We start from the raw sequence: 27,559 nt of genomic DNA on the forward strand, positions 1-27,559 counted from the left end.
CATTGAAGGCAAGAGATAGGCAAGGTTTGCGAGAAGAATAGAGCACTATCTTTACTTGAGAGCATACAAGAATGAGGATTTAGAGTTACAATCTGGCCTTTATACTTGGCTCATAGTGTTCACACTTGGCTGACCAATGTTAAAAATAAGGTCCTAGTGCATCCAAGACTCCCTACACTAGTGTAAATATGCTCTTCTAGCACATTCAAATCAGTCCCTCTTCTTACTCATGCCCTTCTCAATACCTCCCTTCAATAGCACTTCTTCTCACTTTTCAACACGCTATTTTATGCGAACCCTCTTGGACACAAGGGAAAACCCACTTATGAATAGAGAATTAGGATATGTTTAATAATCTGGAAGTTTTTTTCCCACGAAAGAAAGAAGAGGATCTTCTCAACAATTATCCCTACTGATCAAGATGAGAATATCTAGAATCTTTCAACAAGGGGAGGATGTAAGATCCCTCTCAAGTCATTAAATAAGATATATCTAGAATCTTTCAACAAGGGGAGGATGTAAGATCCCTCTCAAGTCATTAAATAAGATATGACTTTTCCCTCTCAAGTCAATAAATAAGATATGACTTTTCCTTTTTATCTGTAAATTCTAGAGAGAGAAAATTAGCCCAAAGAGAGAAAGTTAAGTTTAAAAAAACACTATAGAGCATACACTTTGGAGCAACGTGTTATTCTCATCAAGAGGAGTCCACCCACATGTTTAAAATAGGTAAACAGAGATTTAACAACCCTCCTAGTTAATGGCCCACATGAACGACCTAACCAGTGGCTCCCCAATGCTCAACTGGCCAATAACTCCCATTTGGGTAATACCAATAATATTCCCTAAAAATGTAACTCATATGTTCCCATTTTTTTCATTTTTTGATCTCAATTTATGCTATAAGAAACAAATTCTCGATCGAACGGTCTCATATCCTCCATGTCTTTCACAAAGCACTTGTATCATTCGGGTCCACCCTACCACCCGCTTTCCATTTTTTAAAGCTTTAGAGATCCGAACTTTCAAGTACACACACAACCATTCCCTTTTGCTTTCACTCACACATGCCAATTAACCTTTTACACGTGCCCCTAAAAATTTTGTAGTAAAAACTATCTTAATAACATCACTCCATGGCTTTATTTCATAATAAACTTTATGTACTATGAAACGTGCCAAAATCCATGACTTGTACTTGTATTGACCTAATAGTAGTCTCTTGACCACATAAGACGTGTTGGAGGAAAATCTCATTATAATATGTTCCCTTATCGAACTTGTCAGACAAGGAGATCTTGACTAATCATTACCACCACCCAATTCGTTGCACTTTCCTCATAAATTTTTCTTTCTTTAAATCCGTGTCTGGAATCCCAATCCAGTGAGCCCAATGATGCCGAAGGGGTCGCTTTGCTTGGTTGGCCGACTACCAAAGCGAGAGCATAATGAACCGCCTAGGTTGCTTCGCCTAGGCTCATCCGAGCCTACCCAAGAGAGCACCCCAGTGACTCCAAGCTAGGGTGGGTCAAAGCCATGTGGCTATTGCCTAATAAGTATGGTTACATGGACCCATTCCACAAATAGTAGGCCCACTTGAAGGATTTCCTGTGGAACATCTAATGGAGTAGGGTGGGTCAAAGCCATGTGGTTGCTCCTAATAAGTATGGTTACATCAACCCATCCCACAAATAGTAGGCCCACTTGAAGGATTTCTTGTGGAACATCCAATAGAGCAGGGTTCTTTTCATATCCATGTGCAAAAAAAAAAGGTGATGAGACTCCACATACACACTCTATACAAGACATAACGAAAATGTGGTCTAAGTACATATTCACAACTTTAAACTTTAATTAAGAAATTCACATGCATATGCTCGAAAGCAACCACATAATCAATTTATAACCTCGTGGTAGTCATCCACAAGACAATAAGCATATGCTCGAAAGCAACCACATAATCAATTTATAACCTCATGGTAGTCATCCACAAGACAATAAGCCATCAACTCCATCATGCATAGTATGGACTAGATACTACGACATCCCCACTAACGTCATCAGTGCCCAATAGTGGGTGTAGAACTTGGTATCAATATATGCTCCCACACCCCCCCCACGCGCGCACACACACACACACACACACACACACACACGTAAGAGCATACATTCATACAAAGGTTTGTGTACTGAGTTTCTATCAGAGCTCCGGAGATACAGGGCAGACTCAGCCATAATGAAGCCTAGCACTAAGGATCGTAACAAATAGAAAAAATTATTACAACAAAAAGGTAGTTGATAGGGTATATGCACCACTAAAGATAGAAAGAATTAACACGATATCAACTGGCTGCAACTTGGACGAAAACTTCACAATGTGAAATTTGCATGTTCGCTAATACAACATAAAGATATACCTAGATGAATCCAGGAACATGCCCAAATTCACCTTATAAGAATGTGCAATTTAGTCATCCACAAGATAATAAACCATCAACTCCATCGTGCATAGTATAGACTAGATACTACAACATCCCCACTAATGTCATCAGTGCCTAATAGTGGGTGTAGAACTTGGTATCAATATATGCTCCCACACACCCCTCCCCCACGCGCGCGCGCACACGTAAGAGCATACATTCATACAAGGTCCGTGCACTGAGTTTCTGTCAGAGCTCCGAAGATACACGGCAGACTCAACCATAATGAAGCCTAGCACTAAGGATCATAACAAATAGAAAAATTTATTACAACAAAAAGGTAGTTGATAGGGCATATGCACCACTAAAGATAGAAAGAATTAACACAATTGGCTGTAACTTGGACAAAAACTTCACAATGTGAAATTTGCATGTCCACTAACACAGCATAAAGATATACCTAGATGAATCCTGGAACATGCCCAAATTCACCTTATAAGAATGTGCAATTTATAACCTCACGGTAGTCATCCACAAGACAAAAAACCATCAACTCCATCATGCATAGTATAGACTAGATACTATGACATCCCCACTAACGTCATCAGTGCCCAATAGTGGGTGTAGAACTTGGTATCAATATATGCTCCCTCCCCCCCCACGCGCGCGCGTGCACACACACACACACACACACACGTAAGAGTTACATTCATACAAAGGTCTGTGTACTGAGTTTCTGTCAGAGTTCCGAAGATACTCAGCCATAATGAAGCCTAGCACTAAGGATCATAACAAATAGAAAAATTTATTACAACAAAAAGGTAGTTGATAGAGCATATGCACCACTAAAGATAGAAAGAATTAGCATCTTCAGTGGAAGAGGCTGTGTAGGCGATATCCATGTCTCTCGTGTATAGAGCTGCCATAGGCTTCTCATGGTTTGTCTCAAGCTTGTATGATGAATCATGACCATAAGAAAAGTCTTAAGCAATGATGGGTTTAAAAAGTGCCTTTAAAAACACATTCTACAATCTGAATGCTGCTTGTAAATATCATACATAGGTGCTCATAAGAAATCAATCATGTAGAATAGAAAAATCATCAGCAGAGAAAACCACAGAACAAAATCCACGAACAGTATCTTAGCAAGAAACTAGAACTTCTTGAGCAATTTGAATTGCCCCAAAAAGCTCATGGTTTAGCAATCAAGAAACAAGGAACCCTGTTGTTGTGGTCAGATATTTTTTGTCAATCAAGAAACAAGGAACCCTGTTGTTGTGGTCAGATATTTTTTGTCAAGCAAAAAACTTGTAGAATAATCTACTAAGTGCATGGGCAACCCTGCTTAGACTTTAACTTATAGTGGTGTTTAGCATTCCCCAACCTATGCTAGGTGCAAACACAAGTCCCATAATTTTACTATTGTTTTATACAATTTAATCTTCTAACGTAATTACAAAGAAGAGGCCACTAACTTTTCTTAATGTGTTTATCTTTAGAATCTTCAAGTAGACCTTTACTATTGCTTAAGGATGATGAGAAAGAGCTAGTCTCTTGACTTTTAATACTCACTACCACTTGAGTAGGTGGTACATTTTCCCTCTTTTCTTCTTTTCCTCTTGTTATACATTTTCTCCCCAACTAGTTTTATTTTTTAATTTAATGAATCAACTAATTTAAAAAATTGCTATGGCATACTTGCCACCTTGTCAAATTTTTCATTATGGGGTACTGGTCTTTATGGGTACTGGTCTATATGGATAGCCATATAAATTCTTCCAAAATTCCAAACAAATTTCTAAGACCACAAATATTTTTTATATCAACAATTTTCTATGGTCACAATCCATGAAAATCAAAAAAGAAAAAACACCACACACTCCCACTCAAACTTATATCTCTTTATGGTCTCCCAGACCTTAATTGGGATTAAGATTTCTTAACCTTTACCAATATGGTCCAATCTATGACTCTAATTATATGATTAAGAATTATTTTTTATCGCTTAGAGATTAATAGTTAATGTCTACAATATCTATTATTCCCATGTATGAAACTCCTATGATGGATAGGTATCACACTAGGCCATAGCTTAGGATATAAAAAATTTCAGGTGTGTAATCGTAACTAGCAATCCTACTTTAGGGGTTCGTAGCCCCAGTTTTTAGTTAGAATTTGTAAGTGACCCCAAAAGAAAAGTTTAGAATTTTGTCTACAATTTTGATCTTAATGAAGGTCTCTAGAAAATGACTGACACTAGGTCAAAATGGGCCTCTATAATTCACAAAACTACTCAAAACTGTAAAAATGAACTAGCAGCCATATTTGGGATCTAATATCTCACGATCCAAGTAGGAATTTGGAAAGGAAATTGTTGTAGAACTTTAAATGAGTTCCTTTTCTTTTAAAAGTTACACAATCCAAATCCAAAGGTGGGCTGTCAATAAGGCTCTGGAGGACTTACGAGGAATTTTTCTCCTAATCTTGCTAATCCATAAATTAAGGTTTCTAAGGTAGTATAATCAATTCTGATCATAGAGGTCCCTTAGCATTATGCTAAAATAGGCCATCAAAATTTGATTAGAGTAATTAGAACAATTAAGCCATAGGTAAGGCCTAATCAAGCTTAATCATTCTGATGGTTATAATAATAATTCAAAGATTGGTAAATACTTTTCATTAAACCTTACATCAATATTTCTCACTATAGGTTGAAGCATAGATCTTCATCCATATATAACTATTTCTTGGAAATTTTGAGAAGGTGATTTTAGTTTCTCTCCCAATTTTATAAAACAAACATAACCAAAACATTAATGTGGGAAACCTTAAACCAAAGCAAGGTTTAAAAATTATAATCTCGAAACTTTGACACGTGGACTAGCGTACGCACTACTTAATTAATTAAAAGCATTTAAGTAGCTTATTATAATTAAAAAATTAATTAAAAGCATTTTAGTAGCTTATTATAATTAAAAAAATTCTTTTCATATGCATATTCAAAAAAAATTTCATATGCATATTAATTAATGCCACTTACGTGGCATTTATTAACAAATATATTATATTTAGTTAAAGGATGCCTATTAATTAAAATGTAAGGTCTTCTTATTTTGAATGTGAAATTGCATGGACATTTATTGTATATTATTTGCAAATCAAAATTCACGAACATGAAAACAAATCAATGAGAATGAAAAACACAAACTCAAATAGAATATGCAAAATGAAGGTTGACACAACAAAATCTCAATCCATATTCACTGTGGAGAACTCATAAACACAAACTTGTGAGGCTAATATAGTCAAACCAAAACAAGTGAACAAACTTGAGTTTCGAGATGCGAAATCTATAAGATGCAAGCATCATCCTTTGGCAACCCCGTAACTTTTCTAGTTGTTAGTGATGAGAAGGGTATAAACTCTTGTCCATCAATGATGGCTTGACTAAACTTGATTGTTTTCTCCTGTACAGAAAAGTATAAATTGCTAAAGTCTTCTTTTGTGTCACAATCATCACCATCAACAACAATCGGATGTTGTTGGCTGGTTCCTTCATCGTGTTGTTGATTGTGGGCAATCCCTTATGAAATTCTCCACTTCTTTATCATAGAAGTATCTTGTCCCAGTAGTCTCCATATAGAAAATAGTTTCTACATCCACACATTTTGTTAGGTGCAGAATTTTGTTAGCTCTCTTCCTCTCCTTCACATTACCAGTTTTTGTTATTATCCATGATGCAGTTAGATAATATTTTCCACCTTGTATCATTCTAAGCAAAGTGCTTTCTAGAGTTGCGCCTAATTTATTAGGAATCTAATTTTCCATGTAAACATAGGCACGCTCGAATAGGTTTATTGGTGTCAATAAGACTTTATTTTTCAAATCACCTTGCCCATATAAAGCATACAGTTGATGGCCATGAGTTATTTCTTAGGATGAAACTTTATGATAAAAGAATTTGAAATGGTTCTTGTGTAGGTCTTTCATACAATATCCTAGCATACCTTTAAAAGTATGCATATGTACTTGGCAAAGTGCTCTACACATCACTAAACCTCCTTGTATTTTAAATAAATCCCATTGCATGTACCAAGATGGAGCCATGATGGTGACAACCATTTGGATGTGCAAATGATTGAGAGTGCCACCCTTGTCTCAAGAGAAAACAATCCATTTACACACTCCATGAAAGTAAATTCTTCCAATGGTTCCCAATTAGATAGATCGATGTCACCATTACCAATGCCTATGGTTATTGAAGCATCGATAAGCTTGTTGTTTTTTGCTTCAAGGAATTGTGGACAGTGCTTCACTAATGGATCTTTGTTTCTTATTTTCAGAAGACCCTGGAATCAAAGTAACAATGGAATAATTATAGTGCATCACTATGCAAATAATATTTATAGTGGATTATTATTTTAAGAAGTCAAAATTTTAAAGTAACTAGACTGTCAAACACATACACAATTTTTAAAAGAGCTGAACTTGTTTTCAGACAGTGAACAACAGACAACAAAATTTGGAGAAGCATTACCTTGAGATCTTGTAGACCTTTTAACTGCCACAAAAGGTTACAAACAGAGGCTGGTCCCATAGGAGAAGTGACTATTCTAGGTGGTGCAGAGTCAGCACCACCCATAGGAGAAGTGACTATTCTGGGTGGTGTAGAGTCGCACATGCATTCCTACAAACAGTACTTGCAGTTGTTTGTGTTTCATGACAGAGAAGAGAATGAGAACTAGGACCAGGCGCGCAGAGTTTGTAATATCTTGAAGAGGAAATCTATATTGTGGCATGATGAAAAGCATGCACAGAACAACGTCGAAATCATATTTATAAGCACTACAAAGTTTCTTTCCATAACTCCAAGAACATAGGGCAAGCGAACACACATGATCCTTCCTCCATGCAGGCGCAACACATACCAGAATAACACGGATGCCCATGCAAGAGAACACGTCAAACAGTATAAACATGGGATGAGCAATATGCGTATGATCGTCCTATAACATTCCGAAAGAGGAAAGAAGCATGCGATTCGATAGCTGTTTTTTTTTCTTTTATGAGAAGATATTTGCAGATATATTTTTAGTCGTGTCATGCATATTGTGGACGAATGTTTTTTTTCCTTTTATGAGAAGATATTTGCAGATATACTTTTAGCTGTGTCATTGTGGACGAAGCCACAACTAATTAATTAATGGCAGGGGAAAAACGTTTTGGTGGCTTATTGAGACAATTTGTTTGATATGTATTAATTAATGCCACTGACGTGGCATTAATTAATACATATTTATATTAAAACCCCCTCCTCCTCGTCTCTCTCCTCCGGCACCTCTCTCTCTCTCTCTCTCTCTCTCTCTCTCTCCCCCCCCGCGTGTTCCTCTCTTTGTCTCTCTCTCTCTTCCTCCTCCCTCATGGTCACCTCTTTCCTCCCGAAGACCTCCTCCCTCGTTGTTTGTCTTGCGCACGCTTGTCTCCGTTTCTTTGTCTCCCCCCTCCCCACTTGTCATCGACAGAACCCTGCCAACTCCCACGTCTTGAACAAGAGACATCAACGCGGAACTGCATCGCTGATGTCTCCTGTTGCCTGCATCATTAAGACACATAGTTGAGAGAGAGAGAGAGAGAGAGAGAGAGAGAGAGAGCTTGTTTGTCTCGCGAGTTCATAGGAGGGCCTACTTACTCCGTGGAGAGGCATGCACAGGAGGGGAGAGAGATAAACACACGTCCAAAACAACCGTCAAAATCTACTATAAATGGAAGAAATAAAATCTATAACTATAGTATTGCAATCTACAAGGCCTAAAAACCTGAAATCAAAAAATACCTTACAAACAAAAACGAGCAAATTATAAATTTAGAAAAAAACGTTTTGGGGCCTTATTTTGACCGATTTCCGTGGCTAAAGCGACCCTATGTTTTCATGAACATATATATGTTTATTTGAAATTTTGCATCCAGCAGTTCACAGCGTAGGCTCTCATCGATGGCGGAAGACGACCTGGAGAGCGCAGCAGCTCAACGGCGGGAGAGGCTTCGGGCCCTGCGTGCCGCTGTGGAACTGGTGGGGCCCGAAGAACAGCAGGCCCAAGAACCAGAGGAGGAGGACAAGCAGGAGCAGCAGCATCCGCCGTAAGTGTCGTAGACCGTATAATTGCCCCTCTTTAGCATTCGAATATGCATACACACGTGTTGAGCCATACCTGCCTAAGAGTGTATCTATGTGTGAAACAGTCACAGCACATCGATTTGCACATATGTAGCCTCAGCTATATCCGCACTGGCATAAAACCATGCATATGCAGATGTGTAGCCATACATACGCCAGAATACTTGTATGTAGATGCAACACCAGAAATCTGCGTACGATGTATAAATATAACAATATTAGAATTGTGTAGAAATGACTGTTTCATCAAATAATAAATACCTAAACATTGTGTTCAAGCGAAAAAAATTGTGGGGAGAAAAAGTCAGACCTAGTGCATCCCCTCTTCCTTGTCCCCCATCGTCCCTCCTTTTCCAACGTCCTGGAATGGGGCGAGGTTTAAAATTGCATTGACTATGAGACATGGCCCTAGCATAGCAACAGTAGGCTGCCCTACAAACTGTGAATCTGTGACACACCTCACCTGTAGTGGTTACAGCCAGCCAAGGTATCAGTCGGGCTGCAAGCCAGGAGCATCTGGTATTGTGCGTAGCCATTGGGCAGGTGTGCACAGGCCTGGGGACTGTGTTGGGATTGGCGCTCAAGGCTGCATGGCAGGCACCCATTGGACAGAAGGCTGGCAGTAGTCTATATTGGCTGACCAGCATTATTGATGCATATATATTTGTGCCTTGGAAAATTGGCAAAATAATCCGCATACTTCTTAGTGCTAGGTGTCTATAGAGCGTTTCTCTACAGGCATCTGGCCAAGGGAGAGCATGGGTTGAGAATTGACGTCTTCATTCTCAGTCATCATTTGTACTTGAATTTTTGGACTCATGTGTGTGCTGTGTGTGTTTGATTTCGTTGTTATCTTCTCTATCTCTACTCTCAAATCCTAGCACATGGACATGCATGTTCTATAGTCGGTAACAGAGCCTAGGGTTTTTTTCTATTCATCACCCATGTGGGTTGGCTGCTTGGTTAGGGTAGAGCCCTAGTTTCCAGGAGTGCACAAGTTGGGGTTGGGAAAAGTCACTATCTCATTAGCCGGTTAGGGAGGCATCCAGTTAGCCCTCTCTTTTGGGAGTCCATCATGAGAAGAGTCCATCACGCATCTCCAATGAGTATATAGTGCTGATTTACACCCCACAGCTAGTCCTCCACATTCAGCAATAAAAGAAATACATCTTCACGGTGGAGGCCCTTTAGAGGGTATTAAACATACGCATATGCCATTGGATTTGCGTGTCTAAACCATAAAGGAATTGTCCTTTCTTGTCCTTTGTTGTTTTTTTGCAACTGGAAAGCTAGGTGAGTGACTTTATTGGCACATTGGAGGACTGGCTGCTCGTTTTGGCACACACTAGTACTCATCCTCGAGTCGCTCAAGATAGCGAGGCGATAGAAACGCTTCTTGAGGTTTGTGACAAACTAGTCCCATTCATAGGCAGCAGCCCCAAAGTGGGAATTTGCTTGGGCCCAATGTGTCCACCAAGAGATAGTTTCCCCTTCTATGTAGCAGCTAGCTAACACAACTTTTTCCATGTGAGCAGCAAAATAAGCCTGATGAATCCATGAGTACAAAGATGTGGGGTCGACGTGAGCAGCGAAATAAGCACGTGATTGTTGGGTCAACTCCGCAATGGAGGTAGCCTAAGTAGATGTCTGGGAAGGGGTTTGGGAAGGCATCTCGGTGATAACTAGTGGAGGAGAGGGGGAGGTATCTTGAAGAGGTATGTGCTTCTCCAAGGCTTAAATTGCAGCCTTGTACTCCAGCATTTGTTCCCCTTGGTGCACTATGATGCTCATGAAATCTTGGAACATGGCGTTCATATAACCACTGGCAACTTGGCTTCGTGATGTAGTCGTTGTAGAAGAAATAGTTTCTTCAGGGGTCTGGTGTTCTCTCTCATTATTAGTGGTTAAGTTTTTCCTTGACCGCAAATTAACCATCCAATATGTGTGTGGGGAGACGTTTCCAGTCGCTTCCGGAGGCTATAAACCAGCCATCCTTCAAGGTACAGGAGTCACACCGGAATGGGAGTGCTACTGGCATCTAATAATCAACCGCCCAAGCAATTTTTTTCTTGCCTGAATCTCTTCGCCAAAAGGCAAAGCTGCGATACCATTGTAACATGTGGAAGCTTACAGATAGAATTATGCTTTGATAATGAGTATTCAGCAGCTTGGTTCTTGACGATAGCACAATGTAACGGAGATAAGAGTGCAGAGAGAGAGAGAGAGAGAGAGAGAGAGAGAGAGAGAGAGAGAGAGAGAGAGAGAGAGAGAGGCATCCGCTGAAGCCTTGTTGTGTCCTAAGCTTGATTAAGAACAAGATGCTGATTAAACATGATTAAGACAAGAGAGAGAAGAAGAAAGAGAGTTGGTGTTAGGTTTTCTGTACTAATATGGTACAAAAAGGTGACTATAATGCTTGTACATGATGTAGGTCCTTGGTCAGTCCCAAAGGGGTGACATCTGGCCCCTTCTACATGCTAGATGCTGACTTCTATGCTGAATATGCTAAATTCAGTTGAATGATGGCTTTTATGCTTTTATATATGAGGAGGATGTTGGTTGGCCAGCTATAGGGTTGTCGGTCTGTTGCTTGGACAAATAATAGGCATTAGGGCCCCTTTAATATGCTGCACCTACTTTACTGCTACCCACACTTGCTGCCCTTCACACTAACACTTGGCCAACTGTTGCCTAGGACCCCATGTTGGTTGTGATTACTGTTTGCTTCCATGCCCTCCAATGAGGTTATGGTGATGATGATGATAATATGGTGCTGATGTTGACATTGATGATAATGATGTTGAGGATGATGGTGATGCTGATGATGATTCTATTGTTGATGATGCTCTAATCACTGTCCTAATTGTCTGCTTGAATCCTAATTAGGGATTATGCTATTCATGCTGGAGATTAGCCATGGCACGGGTGTGCATGTGACATCCCCTCTTGCTAAACTTGATGATGAGGTGGACACTCTGTCATCCTTCTTCCCTAGACTATTGACTTTAACCTTATACTTTGACTCTGTTATTTTTGTTGAACACTTTCCACTTCTCATGCAGTATACGCCAAGCTAGGACCGTGTGAAAACAACGAGGCCTTCTTTATACCTGAGTTTAGTGAGTCTTTAGCAATCCTTTAAACATCATACATGAATTGAAAGATGCAGTCAAGACGACACCAGATGGAGTCCCAATCACCCATTGAAGCCCCCCGCAAGCAAGAGTATTTTACTTTATTTCTTTGGGACAACTGAATACAAGCTGAATTGTGTCCACAAGATTGAGCGGACAAACTGACTGACTGACCGACCACCAAACGCAAGGACGAAGTGACCAAACTCTGGGCAGAACTGTGCATAAGTTGTAGGCGATTGTGAAGCTATCTTCAAAGAGAATACCCGGCCCGAGATTGAGGGTTGGTGTGTTGAGAACTTTGGAAAGAGACTGAGCTTCGGATGCCTTGGGCTTGAAAGCACAAAGGATGCTGAAAGTATGCAAAGGCAGGCTGTCTAAGCACACATGCTTGAGAATGTAAACTTGAATTTTAATCTGATGATTTATGGACTATGGCAAGCTCACCATTTTATATGTCCATAGGGTGCTGGTCGGCTGGCATTAAAGCTGTCGTCCTGTTTTTATTTGCCACGATTAGATTAAATAGTATTAAATGTTGAGTTATGGTTGTGGGCTTTCCTGGCTGTTGGCCAACTCACCTCAGACCTAGCCGATAGCCACCCAGGCCACATGGAGGACTGCCAATTGCTGCCCAGGCCACCTCTAGGGCTGCCTATTGGGGCTTTATGTTGGATGAGAGTATTTGACACCCATTGCAAGGCTGTCCCTTCCTTGGGTTGGCCTTGGGGCTGGCCCCTACTACATGGATGCAACTAATATGCTTCTGATGCATTCTACTCCTAGGCTGACATCTATATGTACCTACATGAGGACTACTTGCTGAATTCTCCAAAGTGGGTTAAGAGGACTAACCTAACACTGACCTAATAGACCTCTAAGGCTGGGAGACTGACTTATGTAGCTCGTGCTTGACATGTCCCGGACTGGGGCTCACAAAGGGGTCACGGCATACGACGAAATATTCTATCAAGGTACTACTTATGTACATGTTTCTTGCACTGTTGATGAGCCAGTTTGTCACTGTGTACCACAATGCATGGGTGCACGTGACATTCCCTCTTGCTTAGCTTGGCGGCAAGTTTATGGCTTTGAGGTAGTCTGCTTATAATTGTGGATACTCGAGGAAGAATTCATCACAATGCGATTGCACATGCTTCAGTGATTACCGCTACTGCTACAGCACAGGCTGCCGCTTCACCGTTGCCCCAGCGGTCTACTCAGGTTTTACGCCAGTCTTGCAAACCTGATGCACTAACAACAGATGAAAACAAAGTGACGGAACATACAACACCTAGGGGAATGCTTCCCCCCTCTGCTATCGGAAACTATCTCCAACCTGCCCTCACTATGAACTGGGATAGTGGATGTATCCCCCGTAAGAATGTGACCAGAATACCTGCAGAGATCCTGTAAATCTGAACGGGAAGCAGTCATGTGCTTGGAAGCACCGCTATCTAGAATCCACTCCCGAGTATTTGTTGCGGAGAATTCTCCAACCTACTCCCTGCCTAAAGAAAATGAAACAGCGGTGTCTATCACCTCCAGGTGCACAAAAGCCGGGAGTCTTCATGATTGCTGTTGAGGAATCTTCACCCTTCTCGGTCTTCCGCTTGGGACACTGCCTCCAATAGTGGCCTTTCTTGCCACAATCATTACAGGTCCTCTCAGCCTTTAGTTTCTCGCGGTCAGCGAACGGGCTTCTTCTCAGAAGACTTCTCCGATGAAGCCTTCCCTTCGGCTGTGTTACGGCCTTTTGACCGTTGGCCAGTTAAGGCCTCCGAACCTCCACCCTGAGGAGGGTTCGTGAATCATTCCTCCTGGTCCAAGACCATGGGCACAAGCTCCTCCCACGTGATGGTGCTGAGCTTGCCACTGGTTATCAAAGACGAGTAAAATGCTGAGTACTGAGAGGGCAAATGCGACAGCAACGTTATGGCCATGTCCTCTGATGATATCTCCTTCCCAGCCTGAAGAACTTCCCGCTGAAGAGCCTACAGCTTGTTAATATGCTCCCGCATCGTCAAAGACTTTGTAGGGCTCATAACCCGCATCTGTACTTCCAAGGAAATCCTCTTCATGGGCGATACCCTGTTGTAAAGAGAGGCCAAATGCTGCCATATACCCATAGTTTGGAGGAAGACCATGAGGGCCATCAGCCGCATTGGATGCGAGTGGGATGGCCCTACATCTGAGGCTCTGCGGACACGAGAGCTAAAGCGGGAAAAATCATGCATAGAAGTGCAGCTAGAGCCCTTGAAGGAAACATGGAAAAAGTATGGCTGCACTATATTGTGTGATGGGTGGTCAGATGTACGCAGGAGAAATGTATACAATGTTTTGGTGTCATGCTGCAAAGGCATTATGTTTTTGAAAGCCATTGATGCCTCCCTCCCAGGTCTCACAGTTACAGGTGCATTTATTTGGACACATATAAGGGAGGCTATAGTGCAAGTTGGGCCTGAGAATGTTGTGCAGGTGGTGACAGATAATGGAAGTAATTGTAAGTCTATGGGCTCTATGCTAGAGGATGAATTTCCAGCCATTGTGTGGACCCCTTGTGCATCACATAGCCTCGACTTATTGATTGAGGACATAGGTCAAATACAATGGGTTGAAGCCATCTTTTGCACCGCACGAAGCATGGTGAAGTTTGTGAAGAAGAGGCCAAAAGTCTTGAGCATGTATCGGGCCTACAGCACTCTTGAGCTATTGCAGCCTGCAGCCACCAGATTTGCATACATGTTCATTGTGCTTGAGAGACTCCTGCGAGTCCGCAGAGAGTTGGTACGCACTGTCTACTCAAATGAATGGCTAGAGTGGGATGAGAGAGAGAGCCCCAAGGCAAGAGCTTTTGTGCGTGATGTCATGAGAGAGGAGTGGTGGGTAGAGGTTGAGGGGTTGATCAAAACTCTCAACCCCATCTACACAGTGTTACGCATTACAGACATGGAGGGCAGTACTCTAGGCCTTTTATACGAGTACATGGACAAGATTGGGGGGGCTCTCAACAACCAAGACTACTTGAGAGCAGAGCAATAAGTCTCCTCAGTCATGGCTACCCTTGCTTTACTTCTTATCTTTATTTTACTCTTGAGTCTTTACATTGGTCTCGACTCTTGACTCTTGTTTTTTGTCCTTTTTTATCTTATGGTTTGATCTCTAAAGGGTTGATGAAATCAAGGCTGTGTGGAATCGGCGATGGGATTGGTTTCACAGGCCGATTCATGCAGTAGCACATGTATTGCATCCTTTGTGGCGAGATGAGGAGCAATACGAGAACGAGGAGCTAGAAGAAGGCTTCATGACATACATGAGGAACTTGACATCTGGTAATGTGCACATGCTGAAATGTATAGAGGATGATCTCTTGGCCTTTCGCAACCAGACAGGGAGCTTTGGTCGAGAGACTGCAAAGCTTCGAGAGACTCAGCTCTACAGCCTGTCTCATGGTGGGAGAAGTATGGAAATTGTGCTCCCACGCTGGTAATTCACTACCCTTAACTACAGTTTACATAGTACACTGTACAATGTGCATCTTTCTTGTTTCCACTTAGTTCTAATTTCTAATTGTATGTGCATTTCAATAACAGAAACGCATCGCCATTCGAGTGCTCTCACAGGATTGCAGTTCGGGTCCATGTGAGAGGAATTGGAGCACTTGGGCCCTCTTCCATACAAAGAAGAGGAATAGGCTGAGTACCGCTCAGCTAGAGCGGTTGGTGTTTTGTCATTGCAACCTCCAGCTCCTTGAGAGGAATGCCCGACATCCGGAGCCTTCACAGGTGAATGTGGATAAGATCGACATCATGAGGGAGAGGTTCATCCCAGAGATCCCACGGAATGAGCGTGATATGTACACCTTGCTTTATGAGGAGCTGACAGTGCCGAGCCACAACACCTGCTGCACCACCCATTCTCAGAGGCAGAGGGGGGGATCCATCGCTTCCACTTCAGCAGAGGCAGAGGACCACGATCCTGCCATTTCTTCATTTGAGCCTGACTCTCATGAGTCGGAGGATGACTCCTCCATGGATGATCTTGATGAGTGATTTTTGGAGCACTTAGCTCTAGGATTTTGTCATGCCAGCAGCTGCTGCCAGCCTGCCAGCCACATGGATATTTTTTGATCATGTTTTGTATTTACTATAGTCTATACATATGGATTATGGATGATGGATGATGGATGATGGATCTTGTTTTGTATTGACTCTTTTGAGGCTTGAGCCTACAGTTGTCATTTCTGAATTTTGATCTATCATTTGAGTCTTTGACATTGAACTTAAGCAAAGATGTATTTTTCAAGCTTTTGTAATGTTTTTATTAATTATATATGTATGTATTAAACCCTAAAACCGAAACTCCGTTTCCCCGTTTCTTCCCGAAGGCCGAAACTCCGAAACTCTGTTTCCCGCCGTGCTCCGCACCCCCGTTTCCGAAACTCGTGGAAACTATGCATATACCTCCAGCCAGCGTCATATGCTTTACATGATTGATTACCTACGGTGTGCAGTTGAGGAAGATAAACGAACAGACCCTGGCGTTGACACGATCCCACATCTGTGCCTGTGCCTCCCGGTCCTTTCAGATCGACGGTAACTCCCCTTCCTCTACTTCCGGCCATGGAACCCCAACGACGACGAAATCAGCGAGGTCGGAAGACTCCAGAACAGATTTCATCATAACCTTCCATATGCCGTAGTTGTTCCTGTCCAACTGACGGTCCATCGGGAACGTGGGGAGTGTAGGGATCTTCACATGCTTCTCGGCCATCTCTAATAGATTTGCCATTGCGGGGATGTACTCTGAAAAACGGTGGGTGGGTGGGAACAAAGAAGAACTTACACCTGCAAGTGGCTGTCTAGTAAATCAGCCCGCCGTCCTCTTGCTTCTCCTCTTCCCGAACAGTCCTGAACAGTCCACCAATCAGCAACACAACAGTCCCCCTCTTGCTCACACAAATCCCAAGAACTATCAAGAGCCTATAGCTCTGATACCATGTTAGAATACGCAGCGGAGATGATGACCAGATCTGGGAACACAAGAGCAAACGCAATGCAGAAAACAACAGCACAAGAGAGAGAGAGATAGAGGCGTGTAACTCTGCTCTATATACACAAAGAAGATCCCGGAATGATACAACTGTGACAAGGGGCTGTGGGGCCATTTTATATGGCCCCCAAACAGTAGTTGGCCTGTTGTAGGGCAACCGACAGGACAACAAACTCCACGACCAGCCATCATCACCAATCGGCTACTAGCAGAGCAGGGTGTCGGCCAGCTCATTTGGGAGGTCGTGGACCTGAAGCAACAAAACCAGCCATCACCAGCATGTCCAAATACAGTCGGCTAGCTTCAGAGGTCCTCCTTCCACCACGGGGCTGCCACCCAAGCCACAGAAAAATAGGGAAAAGTGGGGAAAAAATACGGGGAGTGAGGAAAAATGAGAAAACATTTACAAGGGCGGGCACACCCACAACAAAGGCCTTGGTGTCAACATAAAGACAAGAGATGACTTCTAACAGATGCCATATCGTACAAAAATATGGATTTTTCTAGGGAAAAAAATAATATATATATATTTTTTCAAATTTTTTTCCCCAAAAAATATATTTTTTGGAGGTAATGGTCTTGTTCTTGCTTGTCTTTGGTTGTTTGAGCGTCCTCTATGCTATGATGATTCCATCCTTTTTAAAATACTCCATATCTCGAAATTGAAAATACCTAAGTTTATAAGTATTTTTTTAAGACACCACATTTTATCATACGATAATAATAATTTTTATATCACACCGTATTTTTTCGTACGGTATCGAATCGACTATCGTATAGTATCGTACCTGACAACTATGATTGGAACTATATGGATGGAGTTAGTTGGTAGTAACTCCTTTAAGTCATTCGACAGTAACAATGTGGAGTCGGTTGGGAACGATGCTGACAGTCAACATAGAACAATGCAGGCGGCCAATTGAAGGATGGAGTGCCACAAGTCGCAAGAGGAAGAGAGCTAGCATTAGCAGACATACGTGGTCATGAAGATGATGACAGGCAGCATAGAAAAAATCAGCATAAACCCTAATTCTTTAGAAAACCCTAAACATGCTAGTATCCTTCTTTGATACTAACTGAAGGAAGTTAGGGTTAGCCCATGCAACTGCATGATGAGGAGTGAGAAACTGTGAAATTATGGAGGATGAAAGATCTCCATCATGGGGAGAGAGAGAGAGAGAGAGAGAGAGAGAGAGAGAGAGACCCAATGGGCCTATGAGACCAAAGTGATACAATAATGTCCATGGCATATCTCATCATGGAATGGAAGCCTTGGGTACCTGTGGGGATCCATGTGATTGATGCGATGGAGGTATGTGACTGTCTGGAAGAGTGCCTCTACTACCATCGGGGCTGTTGGGGTAAAGGCATTATGCCCACCCTTATAGTGTGTACAAGCCCATAAGTTTTATAGTACATAGTACACTTAGTACTTTTAATATACTAAGTGCACTATGTGTACTAGAGCAAATATACATGTGTGATAGGGGAGTCACACACTCATACTTTGTGAGATGACTTATCCCCATATGTCTCTCTCTCTCTCTCTCTCTCCCTTCTCTGTGTGTGTCTCCCACATGAAACCCTAACTGTACAAGCTGAGCTTCTTTAGAGCCCTTCAACTGGTATCAGAGCCTCAGTGCATGATGAAGCGGCATCTGTAATTACTGGCTATGGCAGCACTGCCTCCAATATTGAGGACACTTGCATGCCAAGCTAGCACGAAGGCAAGTGTCTGGACCGGCAGTTTGAGGAGTTTCGCGCGTAGCTGGAGGAGTCGGGCGCCGTGCGGGAGAGGCTCCGTTCCATCGTCGCCGACCTCGATAGCGCAACTCGCCTCATGCAGGCTCAGCTCCTCCTCATCCACCACTCCACTCCGCCGTCTGTGACTTCCCAACATCAGCCCTTGCCCGTCTGCTGCACAATCGCCGCTGCCGGCTCCAAGGTATAGTCGCCCTACTCGTATGCACGTTGCCGGTTCTCCCACGCCGCCTGCGTTTGCAGCCTGCCGTCTACGACTCAATCCGGCAACCACCTCTTCGTCATTAGCTCCCGCATGCATAGCTCAAAGTTCGCTCATTGCAGCTTGTGAACTCGGCTACACGAGTCAGCAAATACGACGCCCCCCCCCCCCCCCCCCCTTTCCTGCAACAGAAATCAGAAATTTTCAGAGGTATTTGCTTCAATTTTGGGATTTGCATGTCCATTATCATCAATTGAGCAGGTATAGGTCCTAATGGCTCAGATTTGAGCACAATCGGCAACATTGGGTGACATTGGTCACATTCCTGGTCAATTGGCAGGAAATTGGGTGTTAACATTTGGGGCTTTTGATGTAATTGTGCCATTGGGCATTCATACATGCTGTATGATGTGAGCAATTTCACATTCGGGGCTAAATTGCAGGAAATTGGAGTGCAAATCAAAGGGCTTTTGTGCCAATTGGGTTGTTTTGCATGCAGGCACTGGCATTTGATGCTTTGGGCAATGTGTTGATGCCTGTCAAGCACTCAATGTGCCAGTAAATCAAGGGGCTTTTATGTATTGGATGTATATGTGGCCAGGGGGAAGCATTGTGAAGACTCTGGATGCCTTCATGTGCATTAATGTGCCATTCATGATCAGAAATTGATCTTAAATCAAGGGGCCTTTCAAGATTTTGTGCTTGTTGAGCTTGGCAAAGCGGCAGGGAAGACTTTTATGCCTTGAACCCTCAGTAATCCACTTGCAGTCAAGGGGCTTTTGCCCAATTTCTGTCCGGGACTGTTGTATGCAGTGGTGGGGACTGTCAAGGTCTGATTTTCACTCATTTGGACAGCCAAGAGAGCATTTATTGCTACTGTACTTGCTGGTACAGATTTGGTACAACTTTGTACAAGTTTTGGCATGGCTGTACATTGATTTGAGTGAGGAAAAGGCTCATTTTCAGCTGCTGTACTTGCCGGTACAGATTTGGTACATCATTGGTGAGCACTTAGTACTGTTGTACAATATTTTGGAAGGGGAACAGAGCACATCTAAGGTGCTGTCATAAATCTGCAGCAACCAGATTTTGGTGATTTTATCACATTCAGTGGGAGGAGAGTTGCATTCGTGCTTCCGCAGTGGGAGATAAACTTTGGGAGAACAACTGTGAGCACTTTGTGTGCTTTTGGTGTAGTGTTTGCACATCTTGTAGGGAGTCAGGCATTGACTGTGTCAAAGGTTGCATATTGCTATGGCAACCATAGGTGAGAGCTCTTCATTGCTTCACATCAAAAAGCTTGAAGGCTCACATAATTATGACATTTGGCAAACCCAGTGCTATAATGTGTTGCTCCAGAAGAAGCAGCACAAGCCCATCAAAGAAAGGGGTGTAATGCCCGCTTCTCTTACTGCTGAAGAATGGGAAGATATGGATGAGCTGGCAAGATCCACCATCATGTTGTCTGTGTCAGACTCTTTACTTTTCAGCATACGTGAAGAGAAGACAGCTTGGGGAATGTGGCAAAGATTGCAGGACTTGTATGCCCAGCAAAGTGCCTCAAGCAAAGTGTATTGGTTGAAGAAACTCATAGGTCTTCAAATGAAGGAAGGGGCGTCTATGACAGCCCATCTAAATGAGTTTAATGGTGTTGTCAGCCAGGTCATCAATCAAAAGTTGGCAATGGACGATGAGTTCAAAGCCACCTTTCTCTTATGCACTTTGCCAGAGAGTTGGGACACATTCAGGATAGCCACTAGCAATTCAAATGCTATGCTGTCATATGCAGATGTGGAGGGTGCTCTCCTTCAAGAGGAGATGAACAGGAAGAACAACTTTGTTGGAAAGTCCAATGCAATGAATGCACGTGGGAGATCCCAGCAAAGGGGTAAAAGCCAAGAATGGGGAAGGAGCAAGTCCCGCTCCAAAATGGACTTGGAATGCCATTATTGTGGCAAGAAGGGACATTCCAAAAAGCAATGCTACAAATGGAGAATGATCAAAAGGAAAAGGGCAAAGGAAAAGACAAAGACAAAGATGAAGCCAAAGATGCAAAGCCAAAGGGCAAAAGTGGAGTCAAGATTGAAGAAGTCAATGTGTCACATGCAGGTGATAGTGAGGATGAAGTCCTATTCATGTCTTCACTTGATGCCCATTCACTTCATGCAGGAGATGGTCATGGTATGCACTCGTGGATCATTGATTCAGGTGCCTCCTTTCATGTCACAGGTTGCAGAGACTTGTTTGTCAGGTATACTGCTGGCAATGAAGTGTTAGAAGTCATCTCCTGTCTAGATTTATACACCAGGGCCTTTGTTGTGGGTGTGCCCGTCCTTATCAGGTGTTTTATCATTTTTAGCTGGCCGACTGCCTAGACTTCAGTCGTGGACCTCTGTGATGCTGGCCGACTGGATGTATGCAGTCGTGGGCCTCATCTGCTGCTGGCCGACTGTTGATGCAGTCGTGGAGGTCTCTTCAGCAGGCCGACTGCCTATCTGGGGGCATATAAATAGGCCCCCAGCCCCCATACCATATTTGTATCATATTCGGGATCTTCTTGTGTATATCAGAGCAGAGTTACACGCCTACATCTCTCTTTCTCTTGTGCTGTTTTTCTGCCTGTGTTTTTGCTCTTGTGTTTCCAGATCTGGTCATCATCTCCGCTGCGTATTCTGACATGAAGGAGTAGTTTATTTGGGTGACAACCATGCATGCTAGATTCTCGGCAGAGGTGATGTGAGGCTTGTGTTTTCAGATGGCTCACAGCTTATGCTCCATGATGTCAGGCATGTGCCTGAGATCAAGAAGAACCTGCTTTCTACTGGACAGCTTGATGATGCTGATTATGTTACCACATTTGGTGGTGGTAAGTGGAAGATTAGTAAGGGCTCACTGGTTGTTGCCAGAGGCTCTAAGGTGGACACTCTTTACTTCATGCATGCTGGTGTTTGTCACCATGCTAATGTAAATGCAACCGAGCTTCCGGAAATCTCCATGTGGCATAGCCGGTTGGGACACATGAGTGTCAAAGGAATGGAGCAATTGTCTCGTTTTGGTTACTTGCCTTCTCTAAAGTTCTCAAGTTTTCAGTTTCGTGAGCATTGTATACATGGCAGGCAACTCCAGTGCCCCCACAAGAAAGCTCTTGGATAGAAAGATGCTCAATTAGAGCTTGTGCATACAGATGTATGTGAGATGCCTCAGCTTTCTTTGGGAGGGGCAAAATATTTTGTGTCTTTTATTGATGATGCCACACGCAAGGTGTGGGTTTATCCTCTTCGTTTGAAGAGTGATACATTCTCAGTGTTTGAGAAGTTTGTTGCTCATGTTGAGAATCAAACTGGCAAAACACTGAAGGCTTTGCGTTCCGACAATGGTGGAGAGTATATGTCCAAACAGTTTCAGGACTTTTGTGATGCTAAAGGCATCAAGAGGGAGCTCTCTGCTCCTTATGATCCTCCACAAAACGGGACAGCAGAGAGGATGAACAGGACCATTCAGGAGAAGGTCCGTTCTATGTTGTCACATGCTGCGTTAGCTCATGGTTTTTGGACTGAAGCTGTTATGACAGCCGTTCATCTTATAAACAGGTCACCTAACACGAGGCTTGGTGGGAAAGTACCAGAGGAAGTATGGACAGGGAAGCCTCCGTCCTACAAGCACTTGAGAGTGTTTGGTTGCGTTGCGTACGTGCACATACGCAGGGAAATACGCACCAAACTTGATCCTAAGTCTCACAAATGCATATTCCTAGGATATGGTGACAGAGGTGAAATGGGGTATAGACTTTGGGATCCAGTGAATAGAAAGATTGTACGCAGCAATGATGTCATTTTTGATGAAACATGCATGTATAAGGAACCTGCAAGGCAACAGGAGCCTGGCAGAGTCATCTTTGATGATGATGGACATCATGGACAACAACAAAGGGCTGTAAATCAGCCATTACAGCAACAAAACCAGCCCTTAAATGGTGTTGAAAATGGTCCAAATGGACAGCCAGAAATGGCAGAAGATATCCCTATGGATATCCCACAGTTAGAGGAGATACCGGGCATGATCTTTCAACCTTATGGCATGGAACAGGAGCCACCAATAGGTGATATGCAGGCTGGACAGCAACCTGCAAATGATGGTCATTGGGTACGGAGGTCCACAAGACCCTCCAGACCCCCTGACAGGTTTGTTCCAGGGGTTGACTACTTGATGCTCACTGACTGTGGGGAGCCCTCTTGTTATAAGGTTACAGAGGGCAGACAAGGCTCTTTGGGAGCGTGCTATGAAGTCAGAGATGGATTCTCTGCACAAAAATGGAACATGGAGGTTGGTGCATTTGCCTACAGGCAAGAAGGTTTTGCCATGCAAGTGGGTTTACAGGCTCAAAGTTGCACCTGATGCAAAGCCAAGATACAAAGCCAGGTTAGTGGCTAAGGGCTTCAAGCAGGAATATGGTGTGGACTTTGATGAGATCTTCTCTCCAGTGGTCAAAATGACCACACTTAGAGCTGTATTAGCTTTGGTTGCTCATGATGATGTGGATTTGATTCAGATGGATGTGAAGACTGCTTTTCTTCACGGTGATCTCCATGAGGAGATATATATGCAACAGCCAGAGGGTTATGCAGTGAATGGAAAGGAGAAGCTTGTATGCAAGCTGAAAAAGAGTCTTTATGGGCTCAAACAGGCACCAAGGGAATGGTATCATAAATTTGATACATTCATGAAATCCCAAGATTTCAGGAGGAGTGACATAGATCACTGCTTATACACCAAGAAAGCTTTGGATGGCAGTCTATTGATCCTCATCTCGTATGTTGATGATATGTTGATTGCCGGGAAATCTCGTAAAGAGATGGATGCCTTGAAGAAGAGTCTGCATCAGATCTTTGATATGAAGAATTTGGGTGATGCAAATCACATTTTGGGTATGCGGATACTTCGGGACAGAAATCAGCATGTGTTGTATTTGTCTCAGAAGGAATACATTGGCAAAGTTTTGCAGAGGTTCAATATGGAGGGGGGGAAGAAGACTAGTACTCCTTTGCCTCCATATGTGAAACTCAGTGCTATGGACAGCCCACAGTCGGATAGTGACAGGGCTGATATGGCCAAGATTCCGTATGCTTCAGCTTGTGGCAGTCTCATGTATGCCATGGTTGCTACCAGGCCGGACATTGCATTTGCAGTGGGAGTGGTTACTAGATACATGGCCAACCCTGGCAAGAAGCATTGGGAAGCAGTGAAAGGTGTCATGACTCATGAGATACCTGAAGGGCACACAGGATATGTGCATCTGCTTTGGTAAAAAGGATGCATTAGTGCATGGTTACACGGATTTGGATTATGCCGGTCATCCAGATAACCGGAAGTCTACTACCGGTCATGTGTTTACATTCACAGGTGCTGTGTCATGGATATCCAGGATGCAGAAGTGCACGGCCTTATCTACTACAGAGGCCGAGTATATTGCAGCCACAGAGGCTTGCAAGGAGGCATTATGGCTGTCTCGGTTAGTGGTTGATTTGGGTTATACAGGGGATATTCCATTGTTGCATTGTGACAGTCAGAGTGTCATCCAATTGGCAAAGAACCCTGTCTTTCATGCAAAGACGAAGCATGTGGATGTGAAGTATCACTTCATCAGAGAGGTGATAGAGAACAAGCTGATTCAGCTTGTCAAGATTCATACGGATGACAACCCGGCTGATCTGTTGACAAAGAGTATGCCTCCAGAGCGGTTTGCTCATTGCAGACACTTGATGGGCATTGGATGAGGCCAGTTTCAGCCTTGATATGGCCTTGTATATTATCATGTACATGCTGATTTTTTCTTTTCCTTCATTTAAGGGCACTTTGCCTTTAAGTGGGAGGTTGTTGGGGTAAAGGCATTATGCCCACCCTTATAGTGCGTACAAGCCCATAAGTTTTATAGTACATAGTACACTTAGTACTTTTAATGTACTAAGTGCACTATGTGTACTAGAGCAAATATACATGTGTGATAGGGGAGTCACACACTCATACTTTGTGAGTTGACTTATCCCCATATGTCTCTCTCTCTCTCTCTCTCTCTCCCTTCTCTGTGTGTGTCTCCCACATGAAACCCTAACTGTACAAGCTGAGCTTCTTTAGAGCCCTTCAGGGGCTGCAGCAAACACGAGAGAGCAAGAGAATGCATGACTCAATGAGATGATCGCTTCTCCTTTTGTGTAGAAGCTTACACCAAGTACATGCTTTTGTAGGCTGTAAGCCTATCTTTTGACTCAAGGGAATCACACACATACTAGACAAGTGACACATGGCTCACTTTTTTTATCCACATCTAAGGGTAGGTTCACACACACTAACATACTTAGCCCTTTTAGGGGCTGTTCACACCCAGACACGAGTGGGTACACGTACACAATGGGTACAGACACAAAGACTGATACACATATACGGGACTCCGAATCTCATCACTTTTTACAAGGTCAGGTAAGGGGAGTCGATTTTTATCATCGTGGCATTTCATGATTCGTTTGCAGCTTTTTTAAACGCTGTGCACTTTGACTTCTGTGACAGGTTATTTGATATAAATGTTTCTAACCTTTTGAGAGATATGAACATATATTTTAATTATGGACTTCAAGCCTTTAATGAGTAAGAAAACTTGAAAGGCATTTTTACCAGCTTAAGGAGATGAAGTTTTTTTTTTTAAAAGAAAAAGTTCATTTAGTATAAGATGATTTCTTAATTTCTTGTATTACAAAGTAGATTACTTGAAAAAACAAATGTCCTTGTGACAATGCAACAACCCGCCCAACAACGTAGTTGACTTAAAATTGGGATCATATTTTTTTTTCACTGATTTGGCTTTACAATTTTCTACACTTTATTCGCTTAGTTTTTGTTTTTGAAAGGGAGCAAGATATAAAATTCCGGAATTATATGCCACGGGACAAACAATTACAGCCAAGTAAAGTTTCTCCCGCAACTATTCCAAAATTCGATGATCCTGTGGCCTCAGAATCTGTCGCAAATGGTACAGAGGTAAAAGCATGAATGACTTTGCAGAACACTAGTAAGGGAGTTGTCATGATAATGTTTCTGTATTGGATGTTTTTCCATGTGGCTAAGGCTTAAGCTTAGTGCATAAGCATCTTGGTTTTGTTGGGATCATGTATCAAAGACAGATTCCTTAGCATGAAGGACAGTATTCTAGAATTGTATCAGGGATTTGTGCCATGCATGAAAAGGATTCAGAAAATTAGAGAAGACTAGCGTTGGTAAGGAAGTGTTCCCTCCTTACTTTACAGGCTCAGAATAAAAACGCCTTTGGCACTCGAAGCAGCAGGCTTTTTCTTGATGTGTCACAAGCACCAGGTCTCTGTGCACCTACCTGACCCCTTCCTGTAGTTGAGATGCAAGTCAAGGGTGGAGTTATGTTTACCAAGAGGTTGATCACTCTGGAAGATTTACAGTGTTAGAATGGCACAGGAACCAATAATCTCCAATGTTGGCAGGCGAACGGCCCATAAGATGACCACAGGCCTCATTGGCCTTCAGAAGCAAACTTTTCTATAGCTGAGCCCCCTTAGAACTTAATATACTTGTGTAATCTTCTCATTAATGGATAACTCAGTAAAATTAATGGAGAAAGGTAGAGAGCTCTCGTATTTAGGTAGCCTCATCCATTTTTGCTTATTTTGGGTTGTGTGTGTGTAGGCTGCTTGCTTATGTTTTCCCCCTTATGTGCTTTGTGCAGGATCCTTTTGTGAGCATTGCACCAAAGAAAGCCAATTGGGATCTACGCAGGGATGTTGCCAAGAAACTGGAGAAACTTGAGAGGCGCACTCAAAGGGCACTCATTGAACTTATGCGTAAGCTCTTTTCAATATTTGATGTTTTGAATAGTGTTCTTGATTGTCAAATTGCTATTCCACAGCTTTTATGAAACAAGCATCGTCAGAATCCAGATCAACTTTACTGATGGCCGAGTATTGATGCAGAGGAGGAGGAAAAGCGGCGGCAAGAGCTTGCAGCTGATGGGCAATTGGTAGAAGAAGACTGAGAAAAACAAACAATTGTGGTGGCAAGGCTTGCTTGGCATGCTTTGAGCTTGAAAAATACAGTGTGTCACATTCAACAAATAAGCTGAAATGTTGGGCCAATGAACCTAATGCCTTGAGCCATTGAAACTTGCGACTCCCTTCTGTTTGCATGAGGTGCAAATGATATTGAGCTTGAAAGAGAAGCTACTACCCTTTCTTTTGGGTTGCAAATTGCCATTAGAAATGAATTTTAGGTGATGTTCACTACGTGCAGTTACTGAACCAGCTATCCATTTTGAAAGACGCTTTGTTAGGACAAGTGCAAACTGTGTTTTTATTCCTTTTGGTAGAGAAGATGACAATAGCTGATCGGTGTCTGTTCAGTCCTTGCCTTGATCCTTGTTAGTTGTCCGTGAATGCTCATGTACACGACCCTTCACATGCTCTTGGGTGCTGAGTTGTAGTTGTTTGGCATGATGATGAACTTCTATACAATTCCTTTATGGTTGCCGTTAGTCTATCACTCGTATAACAACTCCATCAAACAAATTGATTCTGCATTCCCATGCATTGAGAAGGTACAATAGCTGGTTAAATGCTTGGGGCTTACCTGGTTAACGCAAGTGATGTTTTTCATAATCATATACACAGTTCTTGGGGAAAAGGGGCATGGTCTTCCCCTACAAACGGGTGTCATAGTTCACACAGCGTTGACGGAGAACGGAACTTATCTGACACACTATTTTCACCAACAAATAGGTATAATAGCCCAGGTGGTTAGAGCT

At 42.8% G+C, this 27,559-nt stretch overlaps 2 protein-coding genes across 2 annotated transcripts; both read left to right on the forward strand.

The window, feature by feature from the left end:
- Positions 1-8,340: 8,340 nt before the first annotated feature.
- LOC147626015 (Cwf18 pre-mRNA splicing factor) lies at positions 8,341-27,289 on the forward strand. The gene is made up of 4 exons (XM_086817580.1): positions 8,341-8,558; positions 25,644-25,773; positions 26,489-26,603; positions 26,733-27,289. Exons 1-4 carry the CDS (start codon positions 8,413-8,415, stop codon positions 26,792-26,794), a joined length of 453 nt encoding a protein of 150 aa, XP_086673706.1. The 5' UTR covers positions 8,341-8,412; the 3' UTR covers positions 26,795-27,289.
- LOC147626016 (uncharacterized) lies at positions 13,830-15,685 on the forward strand. The gene is made up of 2 exons (XM_086817886.1): positions 13,830-15,215; positions 15,323-15,685. The coding sequence occupies exon 1, from the start codon at positions 13,875-13,877 to the stop codon at positions 14,769-14,771; it is 897 nt and encodes a 298-aa protein (XP_086674012.1). The 5' UTR covers positions 13,830-13,874; the 3' UTR covers positions 14,772-15,215; positions 15,323-15,685.
- Positions 27,290-27,559: the final 270 nt, after the last annotated feature.

Source organism: Cibotium barometz, chromosome 23, assembly GCF_041138505.1.
Source record: "Cibotium barometz isolate CiBa-2024 chromosome 23, ASM4113850v1, whole genome shotgun sequence".
NCBI classification, from domain to species: domain Eukaryota; kingdom Viridiplantae; phylum Streptophyta; class Polypodiopsida; order Cyatheales; family Cibotiaceae; genus Cibotium; species Cibotium barometz.